General features: G+C 41.2%; 1 protein-coding gene across 5 annotated transcripts in view; it reads right to left on the bottom strand.

The window, feature by feature from the left end:
• TOX2 (TOX high mobility group box family member 2) overlaps positions 1–24456 on the bottom strand; it is a 298324-nt gene that overhangs the window by 142952 nt on the left and 130916 nt on the right. For all 5 annotated transcript variants that reach the window (XM_031953845.1, XM_003756917.2, XM_031953844.1 and 2 more), the window contains exon 2: positions 16060–16125. In XM_031953845.1, the coding sequence (XP_031809705.1) occupies positions 16060–16125 (66 nt within the window). The remainder of the gene's footprint in view (positions 1–16059; positions 16126–24456) is intronic.

Raw genomic sequence — 24456 nt, 5'->3', positions numbered from 1 at the left:
CAGCTGGGCTTTCTGGGCTCCTTACTCTTTGGAGCTCAATTCTTAACTGCCAGAGCTAGTTCCCTCTTCCGTGCTGCTGGAGGCCATACTCCCTGGCCTGCTAGATTTAATATCTCCTGCTGGATGGTAGCTCTACTTGCAAGAAACTGTAACTGATAGGGGGTAGCGGTGGAATATTCTCTTCCCACTCCCATACTTTTGCATCAAAGTCCACAAAATTGTTCCCTGACTAATATCCCAGGACTGGCAAGTTTGGCTTTCTAAGTCACTGGGATGGGGGTCAATTTTCTGCCAGTCAATGCTAATCTCTCCTAATTCAATCAGGGAAACTTTTTAACATTTGGTAAACCTATTTGGGGTTATTTCATTCAGCATATTAACACTTCTTCTGTTATCAGCTTTTTACTTTCTGAGATAAGTCAACTGAGGAGGGAGCCGATTCCACCCAAGCCAGTCACCATCACCATATCATTCTGGTACCCTTAAATTCCTGCTAGCTCTCCTCTCACACCTCTCAAATTTGTCACCATCCCTTCCCCTGTTTGTTAGTACTTCAAGAGCATTTGCTATGTTCAAAATGGTGAAAAGAGACAGGCTGAATATAGTTCAGGGTAACCAGCACAATCTCTGAATCAAGAAGCCTGAGTCTGAATCCTGATGGCTATTTATTTAGTGCATTATCAGTGAAGGGTCAAGGCTACTGTAGTTTGAAGAAGGGAGAAAAGATTTGTCTATTATTGTTCAAAGCATCTATGTTCCCCTTCCCTTCCTCCCAGCTGCTCTGAATTTCAACCTTTGACTAAAAGCCTGCTAAGTTTGTAAAGATCCTTTCTTTTTTAGAATGATTCATTTGGAAAGTTTCATCAGACCAAGAAGCTCAATAACTAAAAGCACCATGTAAGATAGTCAAGGATCAATGTTCTTTATAATTAAACTGGTCTAACAAATTGTGGGTAATAGCCCCGGCTTCCTCATTGTGTTCCTAAGCTTATCATTGTAGTTTTGATCTATGGCTCTTTTCATTTTTTGGTTTTGTTTTTGGTCAACATGTTATATTCACAAAAGCCAAAATATAAAAGACAAGCAGAAAGTAACCAAACCTCTTTGAACTCTTTGAAGGCCCCACTCACCACAAAAATCACAACAGCAGGTATAGCTGTCAAGCACCATGGGAGCCAGAGGGAGCATCTGGGGGTATGCAGGTAGTCACTTAGCTATCTCTACTAAGACATCTTCTTTGAAGTTAACGTACCCGTGGAAACGATGAGATAACAACTAACAGCAGAGACATTTTTGGCACTGGTGATCTGATCTGAACCCTGAGACAGTATTGTGGAAGTCATGTGATTTTGTAAAAACCAGATAACATTTATAAAGTGCCTACTTCGTGCCAGGCACTGTGCTAAGCACTTTACAAATAATATCTCACTTGATCCTAACAACAGTCCTTGGGGTAGATGCTATTATTAACCCCATTTTATAGATGAAGAAGCTAAGGCAAATGGGGGTGATATACCTAGTCACAGGAGAGACAGTTAGTTAGTTATCTGAAGCTACTTTGAACTCAGGTCTATGATTTGAAGCCTACCACTTTATTCACTGCTCCAGAATACTGAACAAGATTATGATACCCAACTTTCCTACCAGCAGTAATGCTAGAATCCCACCTCTCTAATCTGTTGAGTGAATCTCGGAGTCTCCTACAGACACACACAGCTAGAATTGACCCAAGAGGGCAAGTCCCATCTCTGATCTCGAGGGAGCAAAGATTTCTGGAGAGAGGCTCTCCAGTGGATGTGAATCGGAGAAAAGAACCCGGGACTTTGCAAGGGGTAGTCAGATTGTGAAGGAGAAGTTGTCACTGATGAAACTGGCTGCCAACTGAAAGGATGAAGTTTGTGCTTAATGAAGAGTGTGCCTTGGAGCCTACTCATGCTCTGCTCCCAAAGAACAATGCTTAGGGAAGAAGGCTAATCTCCTCCTCCCAGTTCTTAATGCCTTAGCTCTCTGCAAATTAGCAGGTGGTGTCTGGGCCAACACCTCTGCTATCAACCTAAACGGTTTGTTCATTTAATTGATGGCAGTTGTCTTCATTAAGGGATGCTAGCATACCAAAACAGTGTCTGCTGAGCCTGGCAAAGTGATAAATTAAGCTTGTACCTTCTCTTTTGTTCCCAAGGATAAATGCTCTTTAAAAAAACACACATAAAAAGCCCCAAAACCCACCTTTTTGATGTATTATTAGGATATGTGGGAAGGATTTTCAGTATCAAGGTTTTTCAAAGCTTATAGTTCCTCCTTCATCCTCTAAGCTATCAGACCCCTGCTCACAGAGCTGTAATAAAAAAGACTAACATTTTGGGGGCTAACAAAATACCAAAACAGACAAGACATTAACTATTTGGTTTCAATACTGATCAAGTTTTTTTTTTTAATACATTGGGATTTTATAATTTTTGGAGGCTTTTTCCCAAGACAATCCATCCCTGCATGAAAGAAATAAAGGTATTGGATACATTATAACTGCTAGAATCACTCCACTCCAGGAATAATCTAGCCTAAATCATAGAAGCTCAGAATCATAAGGGGCCTCAGAGGCCATGAACAACTCATGTCTAAGTACTACAACACAGCTCATAGGTCATCATCTAGCTTTTGCTTGGAGACCTCCAGTTTCAGGGAACTCACTGCCTCTTAAAGCAGCTCATTCCATTTTTTGTTGGCTCCAGTCATTAGGAAATATGTCCTTGAACTCAAGCTTAAATTTGTGTTTTTGCTACTGTCACCCATTGTTCCCACTTCTTCCTTCTGGAGCTAAGCCAAACGAGTCTAAGGCTCTCTTTTGTGGGATAGACTTTCAAAAACTTGAAGGCAGTTTTCATCTTCCCCCACCCACCTTAATTTTTCTCCAAGTGAAACATCCCCAAATCCTTTCAATAATCCTCATATAGTTTGTACTTATGAGTCTTAATTATGCAACTCTGCTAGCTCAGGGGCACCAAGGGAACAAGAACTTGGCCCAGATCTCTAACCTTCCAATTGCCTTTTAAATAATCTTTGGGGCTACAGTTCAACTCATGAAACTTCGAGTCAAACAGTTGCTGTCAGTTCCCCTGTATCATGCCCTTAATCCTTCCCCCACGAAGCCCACCATAACCAGAGCAGCCTAAACTCCTGGCCTTGGGTAAAACTTGTGGTTGTATTATATGATCCAGGACAGCAGACTCCCTGGTTCTTTGTAGTGCCTGAAGGGCAGGGTCTGGATTGGATTATGCCCATAGGATAATGAGAATCAGCTCCTAAAAGCCCAGAAGACCTGGATTCACATTTCTAGCTCTACCAATCACTTGCTGGGATGACCTTGAGCAAAAAAAAAAAAAAAATCATTCAATTCTCTCTGAGTCATAGTTTCCTCTTCTGTAAAATGGGTACAGTGACAGTCCTGAAGATGGAAAGAGTTGAGTTCAAATGTGGTTTCAGATACAGCTATGTGACTCTGGGCAAGCTATTTCACCCTTTGTGCCTCAGTTTCCTCATCTGCAAAATGAGTTGGAAAAGGAAATGGCAAACCACTGTAGTATCTTTGCCAAGAAAACACCAAATGGGGTTGCCAAGAGTCAGAAAGGATTGAAGTGATTCAACTAGCACTATCACAACAAAATGGGACAACTATACTTGTATATATGATATATTCATGGTGCTATTATGAGGAAAGGGATTAGTGAGATTTAAGTATACTTAAGGTCACAAGATTTAAAATAATAAATCTAGTGTTGAAGGGATCTCAAGCCATGGTTTCTTCTTTCCTCAATTTACAGATGAGGAAACTGAAGCCCATAAGAGTGAAGAGACTTGCTCTAAATCACAGAGGCTGTAAAGAGGAAAAAGTGAGGATTTGAATCCAGGTTCTCTGATGACAAATTCAGTTTTCTTTGAAGTTGAATCATGCTGCAAAACTGTCTGTGAGGTGGGTAGTACTAGAACTATTATCCCCATTTTGCAGTTGAGGATACTGGGGTTTAATATTTTGTGTAAGGTCCACAAAGCATGAAAGTAAAAGGGCTTCAACTTGGGCCAGGTTCCTTGGACCTTCAAATCTAGATGTTGGGGGCTAACAAAATACCAAAATTCTCTTAAGTGGCATTGGTTCTCCAATTCCATATTTCTTATCTTTGGATTATAATATTTAGAATGGGTAAGGACCTTAGAGATAATCTAGTCCAATACTCTCATTTTAAAGATAAGAAAACTGAGTCCTAAAGAGGCAAAGTTCCTCTCATAGGCAACATGCTCCCCTTAAGCAGGTACTGAAGTACAGAGTCCTAAATAGACTACTGCCATTTAACAAACACTAATAATAATATAATAATTTATAGGCTCAGCAGGTAAATATTGACTTTGACTGTACCTTAGTCAATATTTGTTTGAGGTTGAAACTCTGGTGTTTACCTTTGCCCAAGTCAATAAATGCTTAATATTCACTCAAATAGTCTTTCCAATTTCCATGACCTGAGGTTCTAAAAAAAGCTGTAAGCTGTTACTTATTTTGTTCCCTTTGGTTTTCTTGCCATATACTTGTCTCTAGCTAAATTTCCAAATATAGACAAATTCTGCTTTACAAGAATGACTTACAAATTGACCTGTCTTAATTGACTATTTCTATCACACCCAATTTTAGACTCAAAGGATCTTGGGATCCTTCCCAATAAGCCTGAAATATCTTTATTTGAGATTTTATTGGATTAATAAATGTCTTCTCTTAAAGCCCCAAATCCCTTCTCCCAAATAAAAAGTTGTGGGACCTTCAGTCATTCATTCTTTAGTGTGAACTTCTTCTCCAACATACAGATGTTATCAGCTATACAACAGAACTAAGAATTTTGGTTTGGACTCAGAAAGAGGCAAAGGTAGTCATTTTGAAACAAAGAAACCATATAAGAAGTAAAGTAGACCAGATAGGGTCATGTTACACATGGGTAAAGTCAGCATTAGGTAATCATCAGGTAGTAGTAGAATGGTTTGGAAACAGAACTGGGAGGGGGTAGAAAGACAATTTTATTTATTTTGAAATTTTGCCCTTGGCCTAAAAAATAGGGAAGAAGCTTTCTGTCTCTTCCAATTTTATTTCTCTCTTACCCACTATAAGATATGTACCTCTTGCTTTCTGTCCCTCGATCCTTGTCTCCTGTACTTGTAAAGGTCAGGTTCAAGGATGAAGGCCAAGTTTATAAACTGAACTCAATCAATGATCTTTAACTGGGTGATAAAGGTAGGTGAGTTCATACCTTATCAAGGAGCTAACTTTTTCAAAGGATGAATGATTCTTAAGAGCCAAATCTTCACTTGGAATTTATTGTCCGTGGATTGATTATAAGGGGCTCATGAATTTGAATGGCACTTTAATTTTCCCTAACCTTTAATTGAAACTTAGCATTTCCTCATTTATGAATGTAAGCAATAGATAATGAGGAGTCTAGGTTTTACCAGACTGCCAGAGGGTTCCATAATATACACATACACACACATACATAAAGGTTAAGAATACCTATACTGCAGAAAGAACATGAGATTTGGAGATTGAAGAGTTGCCTTTGAATTATGGATCTGATACTTAATAGGATATGATTATATGCAAAATCCTAATACCCTCTGAATTCTCTTGCCCTCTGTATATATGCTTGTATATATATGCTATATAAAAATGCTTGTTCAATTTACCCCCACAAGGTTGCTAATTATTCAGGAAATGGTTTGGTAAGCCTTACCAAGTACTATAAAATGTGAGCTATTATTTTTAATCATAGAAGGACAGACATCTTCCCCAGAGTCCCTAAGCTAGCAACATGATTTCTGGTATAACATTCAACTTCTCGTACTGTTTCTAAATGTTCTGTAAAATAGAGCCATCCCATCATGTGGAATATAGCTGTCACATCTTTTTACAGAGAGTCAATCTAGAGGCACAGTCTACATCTCTACCATTCATATGTTCACACATATGTTCATATGTTTAAGAGATTCAAGGTAAGAGCCAGTGAACAAACTAAGTCACCCTTTTGTAAAACCTTTCTTATTAAAAAGCTTAATGAATGTCAAAAGCTGATGATTTTTGTTTCATGAGAAAGAAAACTGTGGTCAAAATATAAAGGGCTAAATGGAGTCAAAGTGAGCCCCAGGTAATTTCTTTTTTTTCAGGGAGTGTATACATACAAACACACACACACACATAGAGAGAGAGTAAGTGAGAGAGAAAGAGAGAAAAAGACACATGGACAGACAGAGACAGAAAAGAGAAAGACAGAGACAGAGAGATAGAGAGAATTACTGTGGCAAATGCTGTTTAATTGGTGGGGCCTTCAGCTCACAGCTTCAGCTAACTTCCTTGGAGCAAAGTCTGAGAAAGGCAGGGGTGAGGAACAAAAAAGATCAGACTGATTGAATTCACACTGAGGTATGAATCCCCAACACTTCTGGGGGTGGAACCCATATGCTCCCAGGTCAGATTTGTCTCTGTCCCAGGCCATCCATCAGAGCTTGAGATTCATAACGGTCCCTTAGTGATGACTGGTTTGATGATGGAGCAAAGTCCAACAAAGAAGCAAGGGAAATAAAAAGGTGTGAAAAACAACAGAAGTTAAGGAAAGGAAGATGACCAAAAAAGAGGGAAGAGAAAGATGAGGATTTTTTCCTTCCTGTCTTGGGCTTTGCTCTCAATAACTTCTACATATGTTTCCTCCTTTATGTCTATAAGTTGTTTTTTATTGGGGGGGATGGGGGAGGAAATGAGGGAGAGTTATGAATAATGACATTTTAAGTCAAATACCCCAACCCTAACAAATAACAACATCTTTCTTTATTAGTCCTAGATGCAATTCCCCACCAGACTTAAGACCCTCTGTGCCTCCCTATGGCATTTGTGTCTCCAATCAATCAATACACATTTATTGAGGACTTTTCATCTACCTGACACTGTACCAGGCACTGGGGATACAAATGATCTTCCTGTTTTAAGATCATTCTATTCTTCTTCCTCTACTTGGAAAACAAGTTAAAAGCTTTGCAACCCTCTTGGGATTTCTATGAATTGTTTCTGAGAGACAACAATCAAGAGAGACAGAGAAAGAGAGAGAGAGACAGAGAAATAGAGAGTGAGACTGAGACAGAGAGAATCAGAAAGAGACAGATAAACAGAGAATATATATATATATATATATATATATGTATATATATATATATATATATATAGAGAGAGAGAGAGAGAGAGAGAGAGTGTGTGATGGGGAGAAGAGAGAGTAAAAAAGAGAGACAGAGATACACATACACAGAGAGACAGAGACAGAAATACAGAGAGACAGAGAGAGACAGAAAAACAGAGAGCGAGACTGAGACAGAGAGAATCAGAAAGAGAGAGGCAGATAAACAGAGAATATATATATATATATATATATATAGAGAGAGAGAGAGAGAGAGAGAGAGAGAGAGAGAGAGAGAGAGAAAGTGAGGGGGGGAAGAGAGAGAGAGTAAAAAAGAGAGAGACAGAGATACACACACAGAGAGACAGAGACAGAAAGACAGAGAGACAGAGAGACAAAGAAACAGAGAGTGAGACTGAGACAGAGAGTCAAAAAGAGAGAGACAGAGACAGAGAGAGAGGAGAGAGAGAGAGAACAAACACATATACAGGCAGAGAGAAGAGACAGAGAGAGAGAAAAAGAGAGAGAGAAATAGAGGAGAATACACACATACAGAGAAAGATAAAGAGAAGACAGAGAAAAATGGAGAGAGAGAGGGGAGGGATGATACTAAGAGTACTTAGCATTCTATGGCACTTTAAGATTTGTAAAATTCTTCATATATGTGACCTCATTTGATCCTTACAGCAGAACTGTGAGGCAGGTGGTAGAAGTCATTCCCTCTGCTTTGTGGATGAGGAAACTGAGGCAGACAGTGACTTGCTCAGTGATATCACATGTGATGGGATAGCTCTGTTTTACGTAACCTTTGGAGGTTGAGGTGCTGAGAGGTTGAGCATGGTACAGAAATCCCGCTGCTAGCTTCTCTCTGGGGAGGACATGCCTGAGGCAGAACTCCAACTCAGGTCTTCCTGACTGGCCCAGACCTGGTGCCCTATGCACTGGCTGCCTTCTTCTGCTGTCAGGGGCTCAGTCCCTGCCAGCCTTGCCTGCTCCAGGCCAGCGGGATGAGTCAGAGCCTATTCCCCACCAGGCTCATTGTCCAGGTGACTTGACCCAAAGCATCATGCTTGGTATTTAGAAGAAGTCTGGACTCTTTAAAAGGAAAGAAAACCCTGCATCGCTCCCAGTCCCTGCTACTTTAACCGCAGGTTCAGGTCCTGGCACGGAGGTTCCGGGAGGGATGAATCCATCCACTTGTCTCATCTCCACCCTTGGCAAGGTCTGAGGAAAGGAGGCCTCCATCAGTCCCAGCAGCCTCACAGGGACCTAATTATGCTATTATTTACTTCCATAACACTGCCTGTTTACCAAACACCAGATTTGCTGCTCTGGCCCATCCCTCATATCCCTCATAAGGATCAGGCCTATTATGTTAAAATGAGGCCTCTAAATGTTATTTACGATTTGATAAACCTTGTGTAACCCTGAAGGAGGGCATTAAATGGCAAGAACACCACTTGGAAATCCCATTTTAAATAAGTCACCCAGACAGCTGTGCCTTTAGAAAACCCATTAGAATAGCTCTCAGAGCCTGTTTGGCCCAGGGATACATACCCATTACACAATTTCTGCCATTCAATCAGGTCCTGAGCCAGGATCTGACCCCAGAAATGAGTCAAATGCAAAAGTAATTTGACCCCAGCAGAGGCCACGAGGGGGACACATCTTGTCATCAGATCAAACAATAGTGTCCATCACTGACCTCCGCCACCATCAGAGTAATGGGGGCATCCCAAAGACATCCAAGCCCTGAGTAGGAATTCCTGCGCTTCGGCTTTATTTCCCACATCCACAGCCGTACCTAACGTTGGCAATCCCAGACATGGCCCTGCCTTAAGCCCGATAATAACTGACATTTATATAGCCCTCTAATCCTGGCTCTGCTAGATATTAGCTCTGACGCCTGGGTCATATCACTTAACCTTTCCTGATCTCATCTATAAGATGAGGAATTGGGCTTAACAGTCTCTGAGCTCCCTTTTACCCTTAGGTCTCTCATCCTAAATTTTGCAAAATGATCGGCAAATATTATTTTATTCTGCTTCTTCACAATAATTCTATGAAGTAGGCTCTGCATAATTCTGTTCCCATTTTACAGATGAAAGGACTGAAGTCCAGAAAAATAAATACAATGAGTGTTTAAGTGATTCACCTTATCTAAATAAATACAATGAATATTAGAAACAGTTTTTCCTGTGCTTTTGCTGTACTTTGGATCACGTCCATCCCTTTGCAGTGTCTGGGCACAAATCCTTGGATAGCTGTAGATAGTGTTCATGTTCTCCCTTTCTCCCCATCCCATCCTCCGACCCTTGTGATTCTACTTGCAAATCTCAATATTCTCCTGCTGGTAACGTACAATATTGGGCCATGGAGTGCCATGGCCTCAGGAGAATCTAGATCTCAAAGGGTAAAGTGTATGTAAATAGCTGCCACCTACATCAGATAATGGTTTGTACATGAGAAATGAAATGAAATACATCTTCAAGTAGATTCCTGAGGTCTGCACAGAGTTGGAGGTGGAAGCCAGTCATATTTTTTAATGCTGATAATTTTCTACCAGCCCAAAACTGGAAGATAAAACCTTTTTTTCTAAATAAGTTTTAGTGATATGTTTTGCTTTTTATATTACCTTCAGTTCTCAATCTATCTTTCCCCGCTCCTTTACCATACTAACGATCACTTATAACAAAGAATGAAAAATAAAGAAAAAAGTACTTTCATGAAACTAACCAGGGTCCACCAAGTCAGATAGGAGAGGAAGTGTCCCACGCCTAGTCTCTCCATTTTGTTTATCCTTTGCACAATTGATGGGGATCTACTTTGTTCTCAGTCCTTTGTGGAACAGCCCACTTTCAATGCGCTCTTAAAACAAGCCTTCTTATCCTGGGTTCTTTGAATTTGTTTTAAAAATATTTTGATGGCTGTATTGTGATATAATTATTTCTCCCTGCCTTTGAGAAACTTGCATTCCAAGGGGCAAAGGCCATACATTAGGGAATCCAGGGAGGGGAGCGTGCATGTTTTGGAAGTGGCAGGAACTTGTCTGGGTACCAGACAAGACCAGGCAAAAGCTCACCTATCAGAATAAATATCAAGAAAATAAATGCGGACAAATCCAGAGTGATTAAAATACGCTGACTCTTGTTTGTCCATCATTCTCAAAGGGGACCATGACAATCAGGGAGGGGATGCCATGATTTGCAAATGAATTGGATTTTAGTGAGGGAAGGAGGGCTGTGCAAGGTTACCTGCCTCTCTCTCCCCTCCTACTTATGGATGAACTGGACCTCAGTTTCTTCATCTATACCATTAGGGACTTGGATGATACGAATCCCCCAAGAATCCTTCAATCCTGGGATCCTGGGATTTGATGGATGAGAGAACACAATGTGTTAAAGCAAAGACACTCTGATGATCTGAGCCAAGTTACCAGACATTAAAAACCAGCTCTCTTTCCTTCTACCCATGGAGCCCAGCTGAGTGAGCAGTGCTTGTGAAGGATGCCCAGTGTTTAATAAAACCACACTGCTCATAGCCCTGAAGTCTAGGTCATTGTCCCGAGATGGGGCTCTGTCAACAAGGCGGGCTGGCTAAGTCAACAGCTGTTGAGCCCTGCCAATTGGGCACGGGGGTTGGGAAGGGACCCAACAGGAAGCTGTAGTCATATTTTGTGACTATAATTAAGAGGAAGCAGGATGGACTTTGGAGTCCTGGGACCAGGGTTCAAATTTTACTTACTGCCTGTTTGACTTTGGACAAGTCCTTCTCAGGATATAAAATAAGAGGGTTGGATTAGTTCTCTTTCAAATCCAGATCTGCAATCCCATGTACTAGCTTTGAGCAAATCATTTAATTTCTCAACTCCCTCAAATGTAAAAAGAGAGAGTTGGACATGGTATTGTATGTAACAGAGCTGTCAAACTCACAAAAGTGCACAAAACCAGATTAAAATGTAAGTGGGAAATGTTTAACAAAATAAATATAAACATAGTACAGCATGGATAATATTAATTTGGTTTCCTAAGTCAATATTCAGCCCCCATTTGTATTTGTAGACTCAGCTGGTGTGGAGCATACAACTTGGATTCAGGAATATCTGGATTCAAATTTTTACTCAAATCTGTGCCTCAGTTTCCTCGCATATAAAATGAGAGATTTGGGCTCCATTGCCTCTGAGATTTTTTCTGAGTCTAAATCTGTCATCTCCAGTCCCCACACTACCTGGACACCACTGGTGACATTCTGGCAAATGTCTGAAATGGGAAACAGAGTCAAGGATCAAGAGGAGAATAGGAAGAGCCTGGGGTAGTAATGGCATTGCTGGCTCACCTGCGGGCAAAAGCACTTTCTTACTTAAAAAAAATCAGTGTTGGGCACTGGGCTGGCCCACAGCAACAAAAGCCATTCAACAGTTGTACATGCTGTTCAGTGCCACCCAAAGGGGTTATGGCGGAGTCATGACCCAGTTCAGCCTCCTCAGATGAGCACAGGAGCAGCCCAGGCACAGGTTATGAGCCAGTCCAAGAAGGACCCGGCCTCCTTTATTGGTCCAGACTCGGTGAGTAACTCAGGCTTCTTTATGAATAATTTGCTTCCCTTTTTGGGAAGGAGGATGATAATGGAAAACACTTCTGCTATAGCGGAATTAGACATTGAAGGAATGACTTACAACTTCAATTTAGTGCTGTTTCCCACTCCCTGAAAAATTACAACAGGGAGGTAAGGGCCAGAGGAGACATAAGACTTGAGAATTGAAGGATCCCTAAGGTAATTCAGCTGCTAGATCATTCATTAAGTGCCTACTAAGTGCAGGGTTCCCCAGGCACTAATCACACTCAGAGAGCAGTGAAGAATAGTTCAGGGTCAACAAGCTAAATCTCTTGCCAGAGACAGAAATCCCCTTGACAACATTCTTGACAGGTAAGTAGTCGGCCCTGCTACTTCTGCGTGAATACCAGCTGTGATGGGAAGCTCATTACTTCAAAGATGGACAGTTCAATTGTTAAAGAATTTTCTTTCATATTGAACCAAAACCTTTCTCTCTGGATCTTCTATTCAGCGATTCTAGTTCAACCCTCTGGGGCCAAGTCATCAAATCTAATCCCTGATCCACATGACAGCCCTACAAATATTTGAAGACAGCTATCATGTTAGCCTTAAAGTCTTTTCCAAGTTAAACATCCCCATTCCCCTCATTCAATTCTCGAATGGCATGGTTTCAATTTCCTTGCTGGCTATTCTCCTCTGGATGTGTTTTCCAAAAAAAAGTATAAACTTCTAATCTTGGCATTCAAGGCCTTCCTACAATATGACTGCAAATTTACTGTTCAAACTTGCTTCATATACTCCGTAGTCAAATCATACTGAACTGCCCTCTCTCCGTCCACATTCTTTACTCTTCTATATGTTCTTTATATTCCTTAATCTCCCTTACCTATAACAGATTCTCCACTTATTTCTAGCTCTGTGACCCTACCAGGGGTTCTCAAACTACGGCCCACAGGCCAGATGCAGCAGCTGAGAATGTTTATCCCCTCCTCATCCAGGGCTATGAAGTTTCTTTATTTAATGGCCCACAAAACAAAGTTTTTGTTTTTACTATAGTCCGGCCCTCCAACAGTTTGAGGGACAGTGAACAGGCCCCCTATTTAAAAAGTTTGAGGACCTCTGCCAAGACAATGATGATGAGGATGATAATGATAAAATAGCTATTATTTACATGGCATTTGTCTCATTTTGTTCCTCACAACAGTACTGAGAGGTAGGTCCTCTTATTAATCCCATTTTATAGATAAGGAAATTGAGGGGGAGAGAGATTAAGCCATTTGCTCAGGTTCACACACTAATATGAGTCTGGGGTTGGATTTGTATTTATGAGTCTGGGGTTGGATTTGTATTAAGGTCTTCCTTCCTCCAAGTCCAGGGCTTTGTCCACTCTCACTTAAGCTCTCTGGACCTCAGTTTCCTTACCTATAAAATGAGAAGAATTTGATGGTCTCCAAGGTTACCTCCAACTCTAAATCTATGATTCTATGATCCCCTTCCCTCCAAGTCCAGCTCTGATGAAACCTCTGGGTGAAGGGGTTGTTACCTCCTCAAACTTCTCACAGCACTTTTTCTTTGCCCCATCTCATTCTTCCAGGGACCATCTCATTTTTGTAACTAACTATCTGAATGTGAATAGCACTCAGTAAATGATCCAGCAGTTCAATTGCCCATCTATGATCCCATTATTGTGATTCTTAGACAAAATTTCTACTTAGAGTCATTTGTCTTTTTTCTGATCCTTGTCCCAGGCTGGGTTAGGAAGGGATCAAAATATTTCCTTTCTTTCTTTTTATTCATCCCAGAGTGAATCTGAGTAGTCAATCTCTTGGGTTTTCTTCTAATCATTCTACCTTTTAGAAATATCTCCCATCCAAGATGTCTCAAAGCCCAGACCTAATGACTCTCCAGCACTTTCCAAAGCTCCTACAATTCTCCTACATTTACAATCTTTGACCTTCATCCTACTAGATAGAAATCCTCTCAATATTCCCCCTTCCCCCATCCCAGTCTTGTAATATTTATACCTAAGGAGGATTGAGGGAATGTCTTTTCACTACCTTTTATTCCTGTCAGGAAAGACATCCTTTGTTTTTCTTTTCAGGCTCATCCTGAATTTTGTGACTTTATCCTTCACCAATGAACAGTCCCTTTCTCTGTTACATACTCTCAATGCCTTCTGGTCTCTTCTCAAAGAGCTTGGGGCAGGGGGACAGGTTAGGTAGGAATAGAAGTGGAAAGTGATAGAAAATCCTGTGTTCATTACTTATTAGCTGTGTAACACTAGGTAAGTCACTCAATTTCTTTTCAATGTTCTCTTCTATAAAATGAGGAAAATAATATCTCCCACACCGAGTTGTGATGGTGAGTTGATATATGTAAAGTGCTTTGTAAGTATTAAAGCATTATATAAATATGATAAATAATTATCATTATTATCTTTCTATTTCAAAGCAAGATGGATACCCACCAGGCAAGCCAGAGACTGCATATCCTTTGGCCCTGGCTGGGGCTGGTGGGATGAGCAGTGTAATTGAGCTAACAGGAAAAGATTGGGCCATAATCATCTCTGCTGTAACACAGTTTTGAATGGTTTGATTCTAAAATCTGGAGCTTGTTAAATTAATAAGACACAGTCTTAAGTGATGTAAAAGAATGCAGAAGACGTGGCTTAAGGTTAAACATTGATCTGTTGTGACACCCCATTGATGAGTTGGATTGGAGAAATAAAAGCAAACATTTCTCAGATCTGATGAGCTACCAAAGGGGGTATTGGGGCAGAGTAGGAGAGACCAGTCTCCCCTCCCTTCACCCCCACCCCCCATTAATGCAGCTCAGTGAAAACTCAACACTTGGCAACCTTAAAAGCTATACAATGGGGCAGTCAAGGCTGTACCCTCACAATCCCTCCCTGCAAAATGAGCATGCAGTAATGTCGGGCCATAAAGAGCATTGCCGCTAGGTGGGCCAGACACAGATGTCCTCATCTTGAAAATGAGGGGACTTGGGTCTGAGTCCCGGTTTTGCTGGGGACAAACCTCTTCATAGTTTCCTCATCTGCAGAATGAGAGTATTGGATCTGGTAATTCCTAAGATCCCTTTTTAACACTAAATCCATGACTTCATGCCCACTTTCTTATTGGTTTCTAACCTTCCAAGTTTTGCTGTCAACAGTGGGAAAGGAGAATCCTTGGATGGAAATTCTCCTGAATGAGTGCTTGGGCAGAAGAGATCTCAGTGGAGATGGGGGCTGTTCCAGGTCACCAAGTTTCAGTGCCAATCAGCCTGAGTGAAAGATGGCAATGGGAGGCTGGACTCTGTTTATAACCGGAACCTCAGCAAGGCTCATGGAATGCTACGTTATCAGCTCTTCTCCCCAAGAATCATCTCTCTTTGGGAGACGATCTTCCCAGAGTTCCCAGTATCCTGTCCCTGAGCAGGCAGCAGGGTGGGAATAGGAGCTGGGGAGAGGATCGGAGGCAGAATTTTGTGGATGTTTGTACAATGTTCAAGGCATTGGGTACAATCGGAGAAAACATAGTCTTTGTTGAAGTCCTGACTCTGCCCCTGATTTGGTGAGGGACACCGGCTGAGTCATTTAAAGTCTATCTCTAAGCTATCCCTGTCTGCAACTGGAGAGAACAATATCAGTCCTGCTGATTTCTGAGTATTGTCATGAATAAAGTGTAAACTGTTAAGTGCAACCGAGACTTAAATTATTATTAGTCAAATATTATTGATCAAATCAATTTGAATGCTGATGAGTAGACCTAGTCAGGCTATATTCTGTATTCTGCCTGTATGAGTGTGTGACTGAGTATGCATGTGAATGAGCCACGTGGGTAATGCTTGAGAGCACATATGTGTAAACATATGAGTTCAGTGAGTTATTGCACTTGCAGTTCAGTGTTTCCCTTGTATTTCTTCCCTAGTGGGCAAATTTCTATTTTTATCAAACTCAGTTAATTTTGCTTTTGTTCAAAAATAAAATAGGAGTCCATTTATAGGAATCATCCCAGTCTTTTTCATTTTTTCTGTGACCAGATGATCCATAGCCCAACCTAGTCTGATCTTCACTTCCCATATCTTCTCTGTTCCTTCCCCCCTTTGTCTGTTTTCGGCTTGAGTGCTGACTCTGTCCCTTTCTCTGCTCCCTTTCTTCCACCCCACCAACTGCTAGCCCAACAAGACTTAAGAGGCTGAGCCACTTGGAAGGAGACTGATTTCCAAGGCATCATTTGTCACCGACTGCCAGATGTTTCTCCATCAAGCAATAACGCATCTTCCCCAACCAAACAAGCCAAAGGACCCTTACCTGGTTGGCCGATAGGAACTCCTGGTTAGCCTCATTCATCCCCATATACATGTTCTCCCCATCAAACTGAAACAAACAGAAAGGAAGGAGTCATTCTCATTAAAGCTGCTTCCCATAAGTTCCCTCCAACTTGAAGAAGCCTCTCACATATTTATACAGGTAGAGTGCATCGTTCACATAGGTGGGTGGCAGGTGTGTTGGGGGAAGAGGTTAGAATGAGAGCTAGTAATCCAATTAAGATTACTCCTGCCCAGAACAAGCACAGGTGACAGTGTGAGTACAGGAGGGAAGCTGCATTAGATGGATGAGACCCAGTGCTCTGGAAGGTTAGTACAGCAGCTCCTGAATGCTCCTATCCTTGCTGTCATCCTCTGATGGACGGGACTTGAGATTGTGTCATGGGGCTATACCCCAACATGGCTCCTTCCTTATCTCCCACATTTCTCCTTAAGGCAAATCCCCATAACAATACCCTCAGGTCAGTAGTCTAGAGTGCAATATAATAGAGACTTTATTATGAACATAAACTATTTATAAGAAAACCAGTTGTATATGCATACAGGGAAATACAGAGTTCAGGTTTGGAAAAAATTCTTAATGGCTTCCTCTCTTATCTTCCCAGCCCCTTGAGTCCCATACTCTTTCAATCCTGGCTCCCAAGAAGTCTAGTTTCTTTCCATGTCTCTCTGTCTGAGCTTTTTTCTTTTGGTCTTTTTAATGTCTTCTTTCTTAAGTAAATATTTTTTTTCTTTTGACCAACCACCTTTTTAAAAATTTCTATTGTTCTCTAAAACCCCAGTGCATCTCCTAGGGGGAGACCAACAGGCCTCCCTTATTTGTTCATTATCAGGTTATGTCATAACCATGTAAAACTCAGACTACAAATATAAGGAACTCATGACATCATACAGTCATCTTCTGTTACATCCAGAACCTCGAGCATTCCCTCCTAGTGATGAGGAAGAGTCCACAGTCCTTATCTGGTGTCTAGGTAAAGCCTTAGAATGGATTGATCCCCATGGACTCAGCTCCTGTCTGGGAAACTGGTTCTCCACCAACAGAATAATGCTCCTACATGCCACAGAAACTCGGGGGAAGGAAACCTGATACATACATACCCTGTTCTGGCTACCTCCTTATTTGTCATGAAAAAAGACACAGAGAAGTTCCCATATTAAGGACATGGACCTTTCCACCACACAAGTGTCTCCCAAAATATAGAGATTAATCTGAGGATGACTCGCTCTGTGAACGAATCAAACCACCTAAAAGTGCCTAAATGGGCCAGTCTTGTGTATCAGCAAGGGATAACAGGTATTATTTCTCCTTAAACGTGCTGGCTAGTAGAACGGCTACACACCAGTAAGGGCAGCACGAGAGGGAGCAGCTCCAGAGTTTACCATGATGCTGACACCCACAAGCAATAAGAAGCAATGTGTCTTAGAACACAATCTGGCCTAAGCTCTTGAGACCAGAGAACAAATCTGTTCTAAATCACTAAGACACATATCCCACCGCTGCCCCTTCCTGGTTTTGCAGACCTTGCCCAAAGTTACTGTAAGTGTTATCTCTCTGGTCAAAATCACACGATATGGAACTAACCCTTCAACTCTCCATGTTCAGACCCCTCACACTAACCCTTGGCCAGTCCTTCCCATTGATTTCCACAAAGAACTGGCTGTTAATCAGCCACACTAGGCTGATGCTACCTAAGGCAGCAGGAAAAAATCTACAATGCCTCCCAACAAAAGTATCTCTGAGCTATCTGGAGGTTAAAGACATAGGTTGAATAGGATCAAAGATGAATTCCTTATAAAGTCTCTCTACATTCAGTGACTCACAAACTAGGTTCCCAAACTCTCCTCTGCTGGGCAACCAGAGATTTCATAGAATACATAAATTAATCAGTCAACGGTTATGTAGTAAGCTCCTGCTATTACACTAGGTGCTAGGCATACAGGAGCAAAGAATGGAACCGTTCCTATTCCTGCTGCAACTGGCTACAGCTGCTGGTTGCTGTTATTTCTGTTTGGCCTTTGTTCTCAAGGATGGCCACTGACATTATGGAGGAATGTCTTGACTAGAATGTGAATTGGATTTAAGTGAGGCAGGGTTGCCCAAAGTTGTGAGCTTCATTTTTCTTCTGGCGTCCAGAAGCAAGATAAAAACCAAGATGATGGGCGATGGCCCAGGATGTAGCGGATAACTGACATCTTGGACGTCTAAACAAGCTCTAAGTGCTCCACAGCACCTACTTTGTCCTAGCTGTTGGAGCAAACTGTCCTCCTTCACCCATCCTGCTGGAGGAAGGCTTCACAACCTGGACAACAGGCTTGAAGGCTGCCGGTTACTCTTAACCTGGGTTAATCCTTCTGCTGAGATGGTTTTGGGAGATAGAAGCTTATATATATTTATGTACATGTATATGTGCCTTTCTACATACATACTTGTACATGTATGTACACACAGTTATATATACACATACACACATAAATAGAAAGGTAATAAATACGAACATATGTAAATATTAAATAACAGATGGTTTGGGATGAAGAACCCCCAAACAGCTGGGGAGGTGGGCTTCATGCAGAAGATGCTGCCTGAGCTACAAGAGAAGGATTCAGTGGGGCTGAGGGACTGAGGGAAGGTGGGCAATGGGGGTACGGTCAGTACAAAGGTGTAGAGAGGGGAGATAAAGTGCTCAATGTGAAGAGAAGAAGGAAACCCAGTTTGGCTAAATTGAAGAAAGAGGGCAAGCAAGTAATGTCCAATAAGGCAGGAATGCCGAGTTGAAGGTCACACAGGGAATAAGCATGGGAGGCAGGATTTGAACCTGGAACCTCTGCCTCCAGAAACCCTGTTCTTTCTGCTGTATTACAATGCCTTCTAAGGTTTTTTTTTAACTTCTCTTTCCTTGGCAAGCTGGCATTATTTGGTTTTCATTCTCCACCTGCTGGGGCTTCTCCACTTATATCCACAGACCAATGAAGTGAGACAGAACTCCAACAACAATGCTTAAAGCCGTTCACACTTGTTCATCGGGAGAACTCAGCTGGCAACACCTTTTATCTCTCGAGACCTGAGGGCCTCCCTCCTCTCCTCTAAGACACTTGTTGCCTTTTAGCAGAACAAGCTCCATAATCCTTATGATCAGGCAGCCTTACAGTGCTCGCCGGGGAAGGGGAAGGAGAAGGAGGAGAATAAAGGTTTCCAGAGGCAGCAAGAGTTGGATTATGTAACCAGATTCTGGAACTGACAGAGCTCTGTCCAGAGAGACCCCAAGCCTGACCCAAAGTCACTCAGTAAAGATTTCTAATGGGGAAGCCGAAGCAATACGGAATTTGCAGGGAGAATCCTTAAGATCATAAATTTATAAATGGAATGAACCTCAGAGATCCAGACCAACCTCCCTGTTTTGCAGATGAGAAGATCAAAGGACTCTGTTTCAGATATCAACTCTGTTACTCCCAGTAGGAACATGGGCAAGTGCCCTCTCTGGGTTTATTTTCTCATCTGTAAAATGGACTTGTTTGTAAATGACTATGGAGAAATTGATTTCTAATCTTTCTTCCAGTTCTATGATTTGATGTCATGTTTAAAATCTTGGACTACACATTGGAGGATGCAAAGACGCACAAAACAGTTTCAATGACATTTCTTCCACCAACTCCCTCTGAAACTTGAGTAAATAAATGTCTTTCTTGGGTCAATTTGTCTTTGAGTTTCAATTTCCTCATCTGAAAACAAGGATGCTTGACTAACTGTTTGTTAAGGTTCTTTCTACTTCTGACATCCCATGGTCCTTTATGATTCAGCTAAACTGTTCTTGAGCCTATTTCTTAAAAGATTATCAGTAGAGTCAGGATGCCATCAGGAGAGTCAGAAAATATGGTCAAGGCAGAACTCCTAAGCTATGACTTTTTCTTTGCTAAAGGTAGGGTCACCACTCAGAGCTTCATCCATTAACGAAAAGGTAGCTCCTCCAAGTCCTTGAGAGCCTCTTCATTAGTAGGGTCTGGGAGAAAGAGAGAGTAGGAACTGCACTATTTACTTTCAGGTTTAAATGTCACATATTGCCTGATATTTTTTTCTTTTTCTTTGAAAAACATAAGCTACTATCTCAACCTTCAGAAGTTCTAATTATCCTCAAAATTAAAATAGGTCCAAGACCATATACCTAGTAAAGTGTTTATATCAGGAATTAAACACGGTTCTTTCTGGCTCCTACTCTTTTGTCCTCTCTTGTGCTCTCTACTGTATCACTCCACCTAAACTTTCAGTTTCTCTAAGGCTGGACTATGCTTTGTCGCTTCCCCCTTGTATCCCTGATAATGGCTAGTGCAGGCTCCTGCCTACAGCAGGTGCCCAAGTGGGAGAGGAAAGGGGTAGACTGGAAGGCAACAGAAGGCCTCAGACAGCTCCGGTGACTTTTAATTTTTTTGAGCCTAGAGAATTTTATGAACCTGCAGAAATTTATGGGCTTGGAGGACTTGGCAAGTACCCCAGGGGGAACACTTCAGCTCTGTGGAACTCACACTCTTAGAGGCATGGTTGAGCTCCACTAAGCAGCAGAACTGGTGTGGTGAGCGACTGAGTTGATTCCTCAGCAGGAACTTGTTGCACAAGCAGACTGAACTTTGTATTCTCTTCAGGGCAAAGCATTTTGCAAAAGAAATCTAAGCAGCATCTGCATTCAGTGCTTCCAGAATCATTCTCCTTTTCAGAGCAAAACTGAAAGACTCCTCCATGCTGGTGAGGAGAGAGGAACAATGAGCTTGAGGGTTGCCAGAGTCCATCAATTACTGATGAGATCAGCATGGCACAGGAGAAACATCCATGGAATTGGGGGCACAGGACCCAAGTTAAAACTTTATGGTTTCTTTGAATTTCAGCTCTGTCATCTATTACCTGTACAATCTTGAGCAAATGACTTCAACTCTCTGGAACTCAATTTCCTCATATGTAAAAATGGTGTTAACAATGCTCAAGGCTTTTAGTTTGAGGGTCTTATTCTTTTTTATTTTTATATCATGCCTGAAATTTCACTGGTCTATGGAACTGCCTTCTATCAACTGCTCTTTGATGCCTAGTGGAAGAAATTCTTGGTGTGATTTTCCCAGGGACACAAAGAAATGATTTGGCATGGGAAGGACTTGAATTCAGTTCTTCCCAAATTAAAGGAGAATTCTTTATTCCCTAGGCCTCTCAAAATTGCTTTGAAAATAAATAAGAATGTAAAGAGCAAAATAGGGGAATAAGGCCTGAACTTGTCAGGTAATTGATATAGGGAACTCCCTCTCCCAATACAGGTTGGCTCCTCCTCTACAATTTGTAGATGTGGTTACTTGCCTAGAGCACTTTCCCAGGGTCATACAGCTAGAAGGTGTTAGAGGCAAAGTTTGTACTTAGTTCTTCATTGCCTCAAAGTCAGTTCTCTCTCCTCAATGACAGACTACCCATCAAAACATTCATAAATACGCTAAGTGAATATGAGCTATTCTCATTCTCTATGCCATAGCAAATTCCTCTTATCATTTTATATGCTTTTTCCTTATTGGTTTCCATGCTCCCTAAGACTCACAACAGGAGCTGAATTCTATCCTGGACTTTGCCAACCAACCTATCATGACGCTTAGGGGGCAGTAGTGGTCCAGTCAACTCCAAAAAATGCTCTGGAATTCCCCTATTGCTGACCAGATTCTTTTTCCTTTTTCATCAGGATATATGGGCACAAACAAATTTATTAGAAAGTCTTCTGTCAGGATATTTTTTTCAATTAAATGTTTACCACCTCCTTGCTAGCCAAGTAGAGTAGATAACTAATGGGTCCTCTTGCTGGCCTCATTATCATTGTGCTATCCAATGCACTTCAAGATAATCACTCCCATCACTCTGTATTGATTTATGGTAGAAACAAACATTTTAATATTTCCTGTTTGGGGCTTTGATTTCCACTCATTTCACCACAGCATAGCTTCCCAGCTGTGTGGAGTCTCGGTCTGGCTGGGGATGTGAGTGCTACATTCATCATACTCCATCTCCGATAAAAATTGATCAGGCTTGTTTCTGTATCTGGGCCCTCTTCGTGTTGGGAATAGTGTTTTCCATATGTCCACTCAAATTTGGAGGCTATTTACTCTCATGCTATTGTCTTATATGCTTTTAAAATGATTTAATCCTTGTCATTTTTTGCTAATAACCAAGCATTAAACTATGCAACTTTGGATTTCTAATCATGGAAGAGAGATAAATCCTGTCAACTCTCACTCCCACTCTCTCTACCTGCTAGTCCCTTTCTATCCCAGGAAAGCTGAAGCCTGTCTGATATGCTAAATACAGTTCCTGGCACAACAATAGGTGCTTAATAAATGTTGGTTGATTGATGCAGAAATCAGTGAATGTTTATCTCTGTCAATCTGGAAGACTCCTAAAAGGCAAAAATGGGGAGGGATTAAGATCTGAAAACATATCAAGAGTTGTTGTATAGAAACAAAATTCTCCTTTCCTAGTCCTGGAGAATTCAGCTCTCCCCATGTTCTCCAGGGCACAAATAAAAGACCCAGACTTAGGGCCCTCCCTAGGAGTCAGAGGAATAGTCATGAGTGTTTCTCAATTTTCCAAGTCAGAGCCTAAACTGGACAACATAAAGAGGCAATGTGAACCACCATGAATGAAAGGACCTGAGTTCCGCTCTCTGCTCTGCCACTGATTTGCTATGTATTTCTGATAGTGGGCAATGCCTTGTCCCTATCTAGTTCTTAGTTTTTCATATATATAAAATAGGAGGCTGGACAAAAGATACTTTAAGATCTCTTTGATCTCTAATAACTCTCATCCACTAGAAGCCACAAACCTATGAAGTCAAGAGGCTAAACCATGAGCCAAACTAAAAGGCTCATCCCCAGGTTCATGAGAGATGAATCGCTATGAGGTAAAATATCTAAGGTCTCAACCATTTCCATGACCCCCTACCTCTCAGGGAGGCCATAATAATTATTTCCTTCCAGAATTACTCTGTACCAGTTCCCCCAGAGGACAAGCTACTGTACCAAGTTCAATGCCTAATCACACTCCCAGCAGTTTTCTCATTAAAGTCTTTATACAAATGCTGAGAGTCGATGAGCTAGTTAGCATTATTAATTTTCCCCTCAAGAGTTAGCAAGTCCCTTCAGCTGCTCTCAATGACTTGGGTGAGAACGAAAAGAGGAGATTTAGTAGTAAAAAAAAAAAAAAAAGAAGTGTGGTAGTCCAATACAGCTATAAAGTTTTACCTTTTGGCTAATCTTCACAAAAGTTACACCACAAATATTCTGTATGGTCAACACAAAAGAGTCCCATCCACATTCAACCAACTGGTTGACTCCTCGTTCCTGAAATGGCTACATCTCTCTGCTATGCCCTGAAACAGTTTTAGAGGCTCTTGTGTCCTAGAGGAAAACCACTTTTAAAAAGGGGACACAAAGATGTTCAGAAGGTCTTGCTTAAATGAGGGAAACCTGAACCCTACTCAAAGGAAAGCTACATGGATAGACACTGTTGCACAGTAGCTGCCTTGACAATAGAGAATCAGAAATGGTCTAACAAACCTAATCTTTCAAATAAATGCTATATTACTGTACTGATTAATCCTGGCTCCTAGAAAGAGGAAATGTACTTTCCTCCTTTCCTTGGAAAATGGATGAGGACTCTGGGTATAGGATCTTTGATATACTATTAGACTTAGTCACTGAGTCAGTTGGCTTTGTTTATTTTTTTTTTAAATTAAAAGGGGAAACTCACTGGGTGATCTGGAAGAGGGAGTGTATATGGAAATGACTGATTTTTCTTTTTTACAGAGAAACATCAATAAGATGTTAAAGAAAAAAACAAATAAATATGGGCCTTTAAGACTAAGGGGACTGGATTGCAAAGGCTAAACCAGATAAATGAATAAGGCATCCTCCAAGTAAAAGAGCTCTTTTGATTAATCCATTATAGAAACAACAGACTTCCCTTGGAGTTATTTATTGTCCTTATCTCTGACCACTCTCTTATAACTTCCTACCCCTGTCCCGGCCTCTTGACTAGTTCTCTCTGAAAAACCTTGGCCCATATCAACCATATCCAGGGCTGAACCTTGCTGACCATTCTCATGCAGACTAACCCTGCTGCTCTACCATACCTTTATCTATACCTAGTCAGTGCTCTAATTCTATAAAACCCTGTTTTTTTTTAAAATAGCTTTTTATTTTTTCTGAATACATGCAAAGATAATTTTCAATATTTGCAAAACCTTGTGTTCCAAATTTTTATCCCTCCCTCCACCTCATTCCCTAGATAGCAAGCAATCCACTTTAGGTTAAACGGGTGCAATTCTTCCAATTTCTATTTTCTATATTCATCATGCGGTGCAAGAAA

Source organism: Sarcophilus harrisii, chromosome 2, assembly GCF_902635505.1.
Source record: "Sarcophilus harrisii chromosome 2, mSarHar1.11, whole genome shotgun sequence".
NCBI classification, from domain to species: Eukaryota; Metazoa; Chordata; class Mammalia; order Dasyuromorphia; family Dasyuridae; genus Sarcophilus; species Sarcophilus harrisii.
This window is presented reverse-complemented; position numbering and strand designations above follow the sequence as displayed.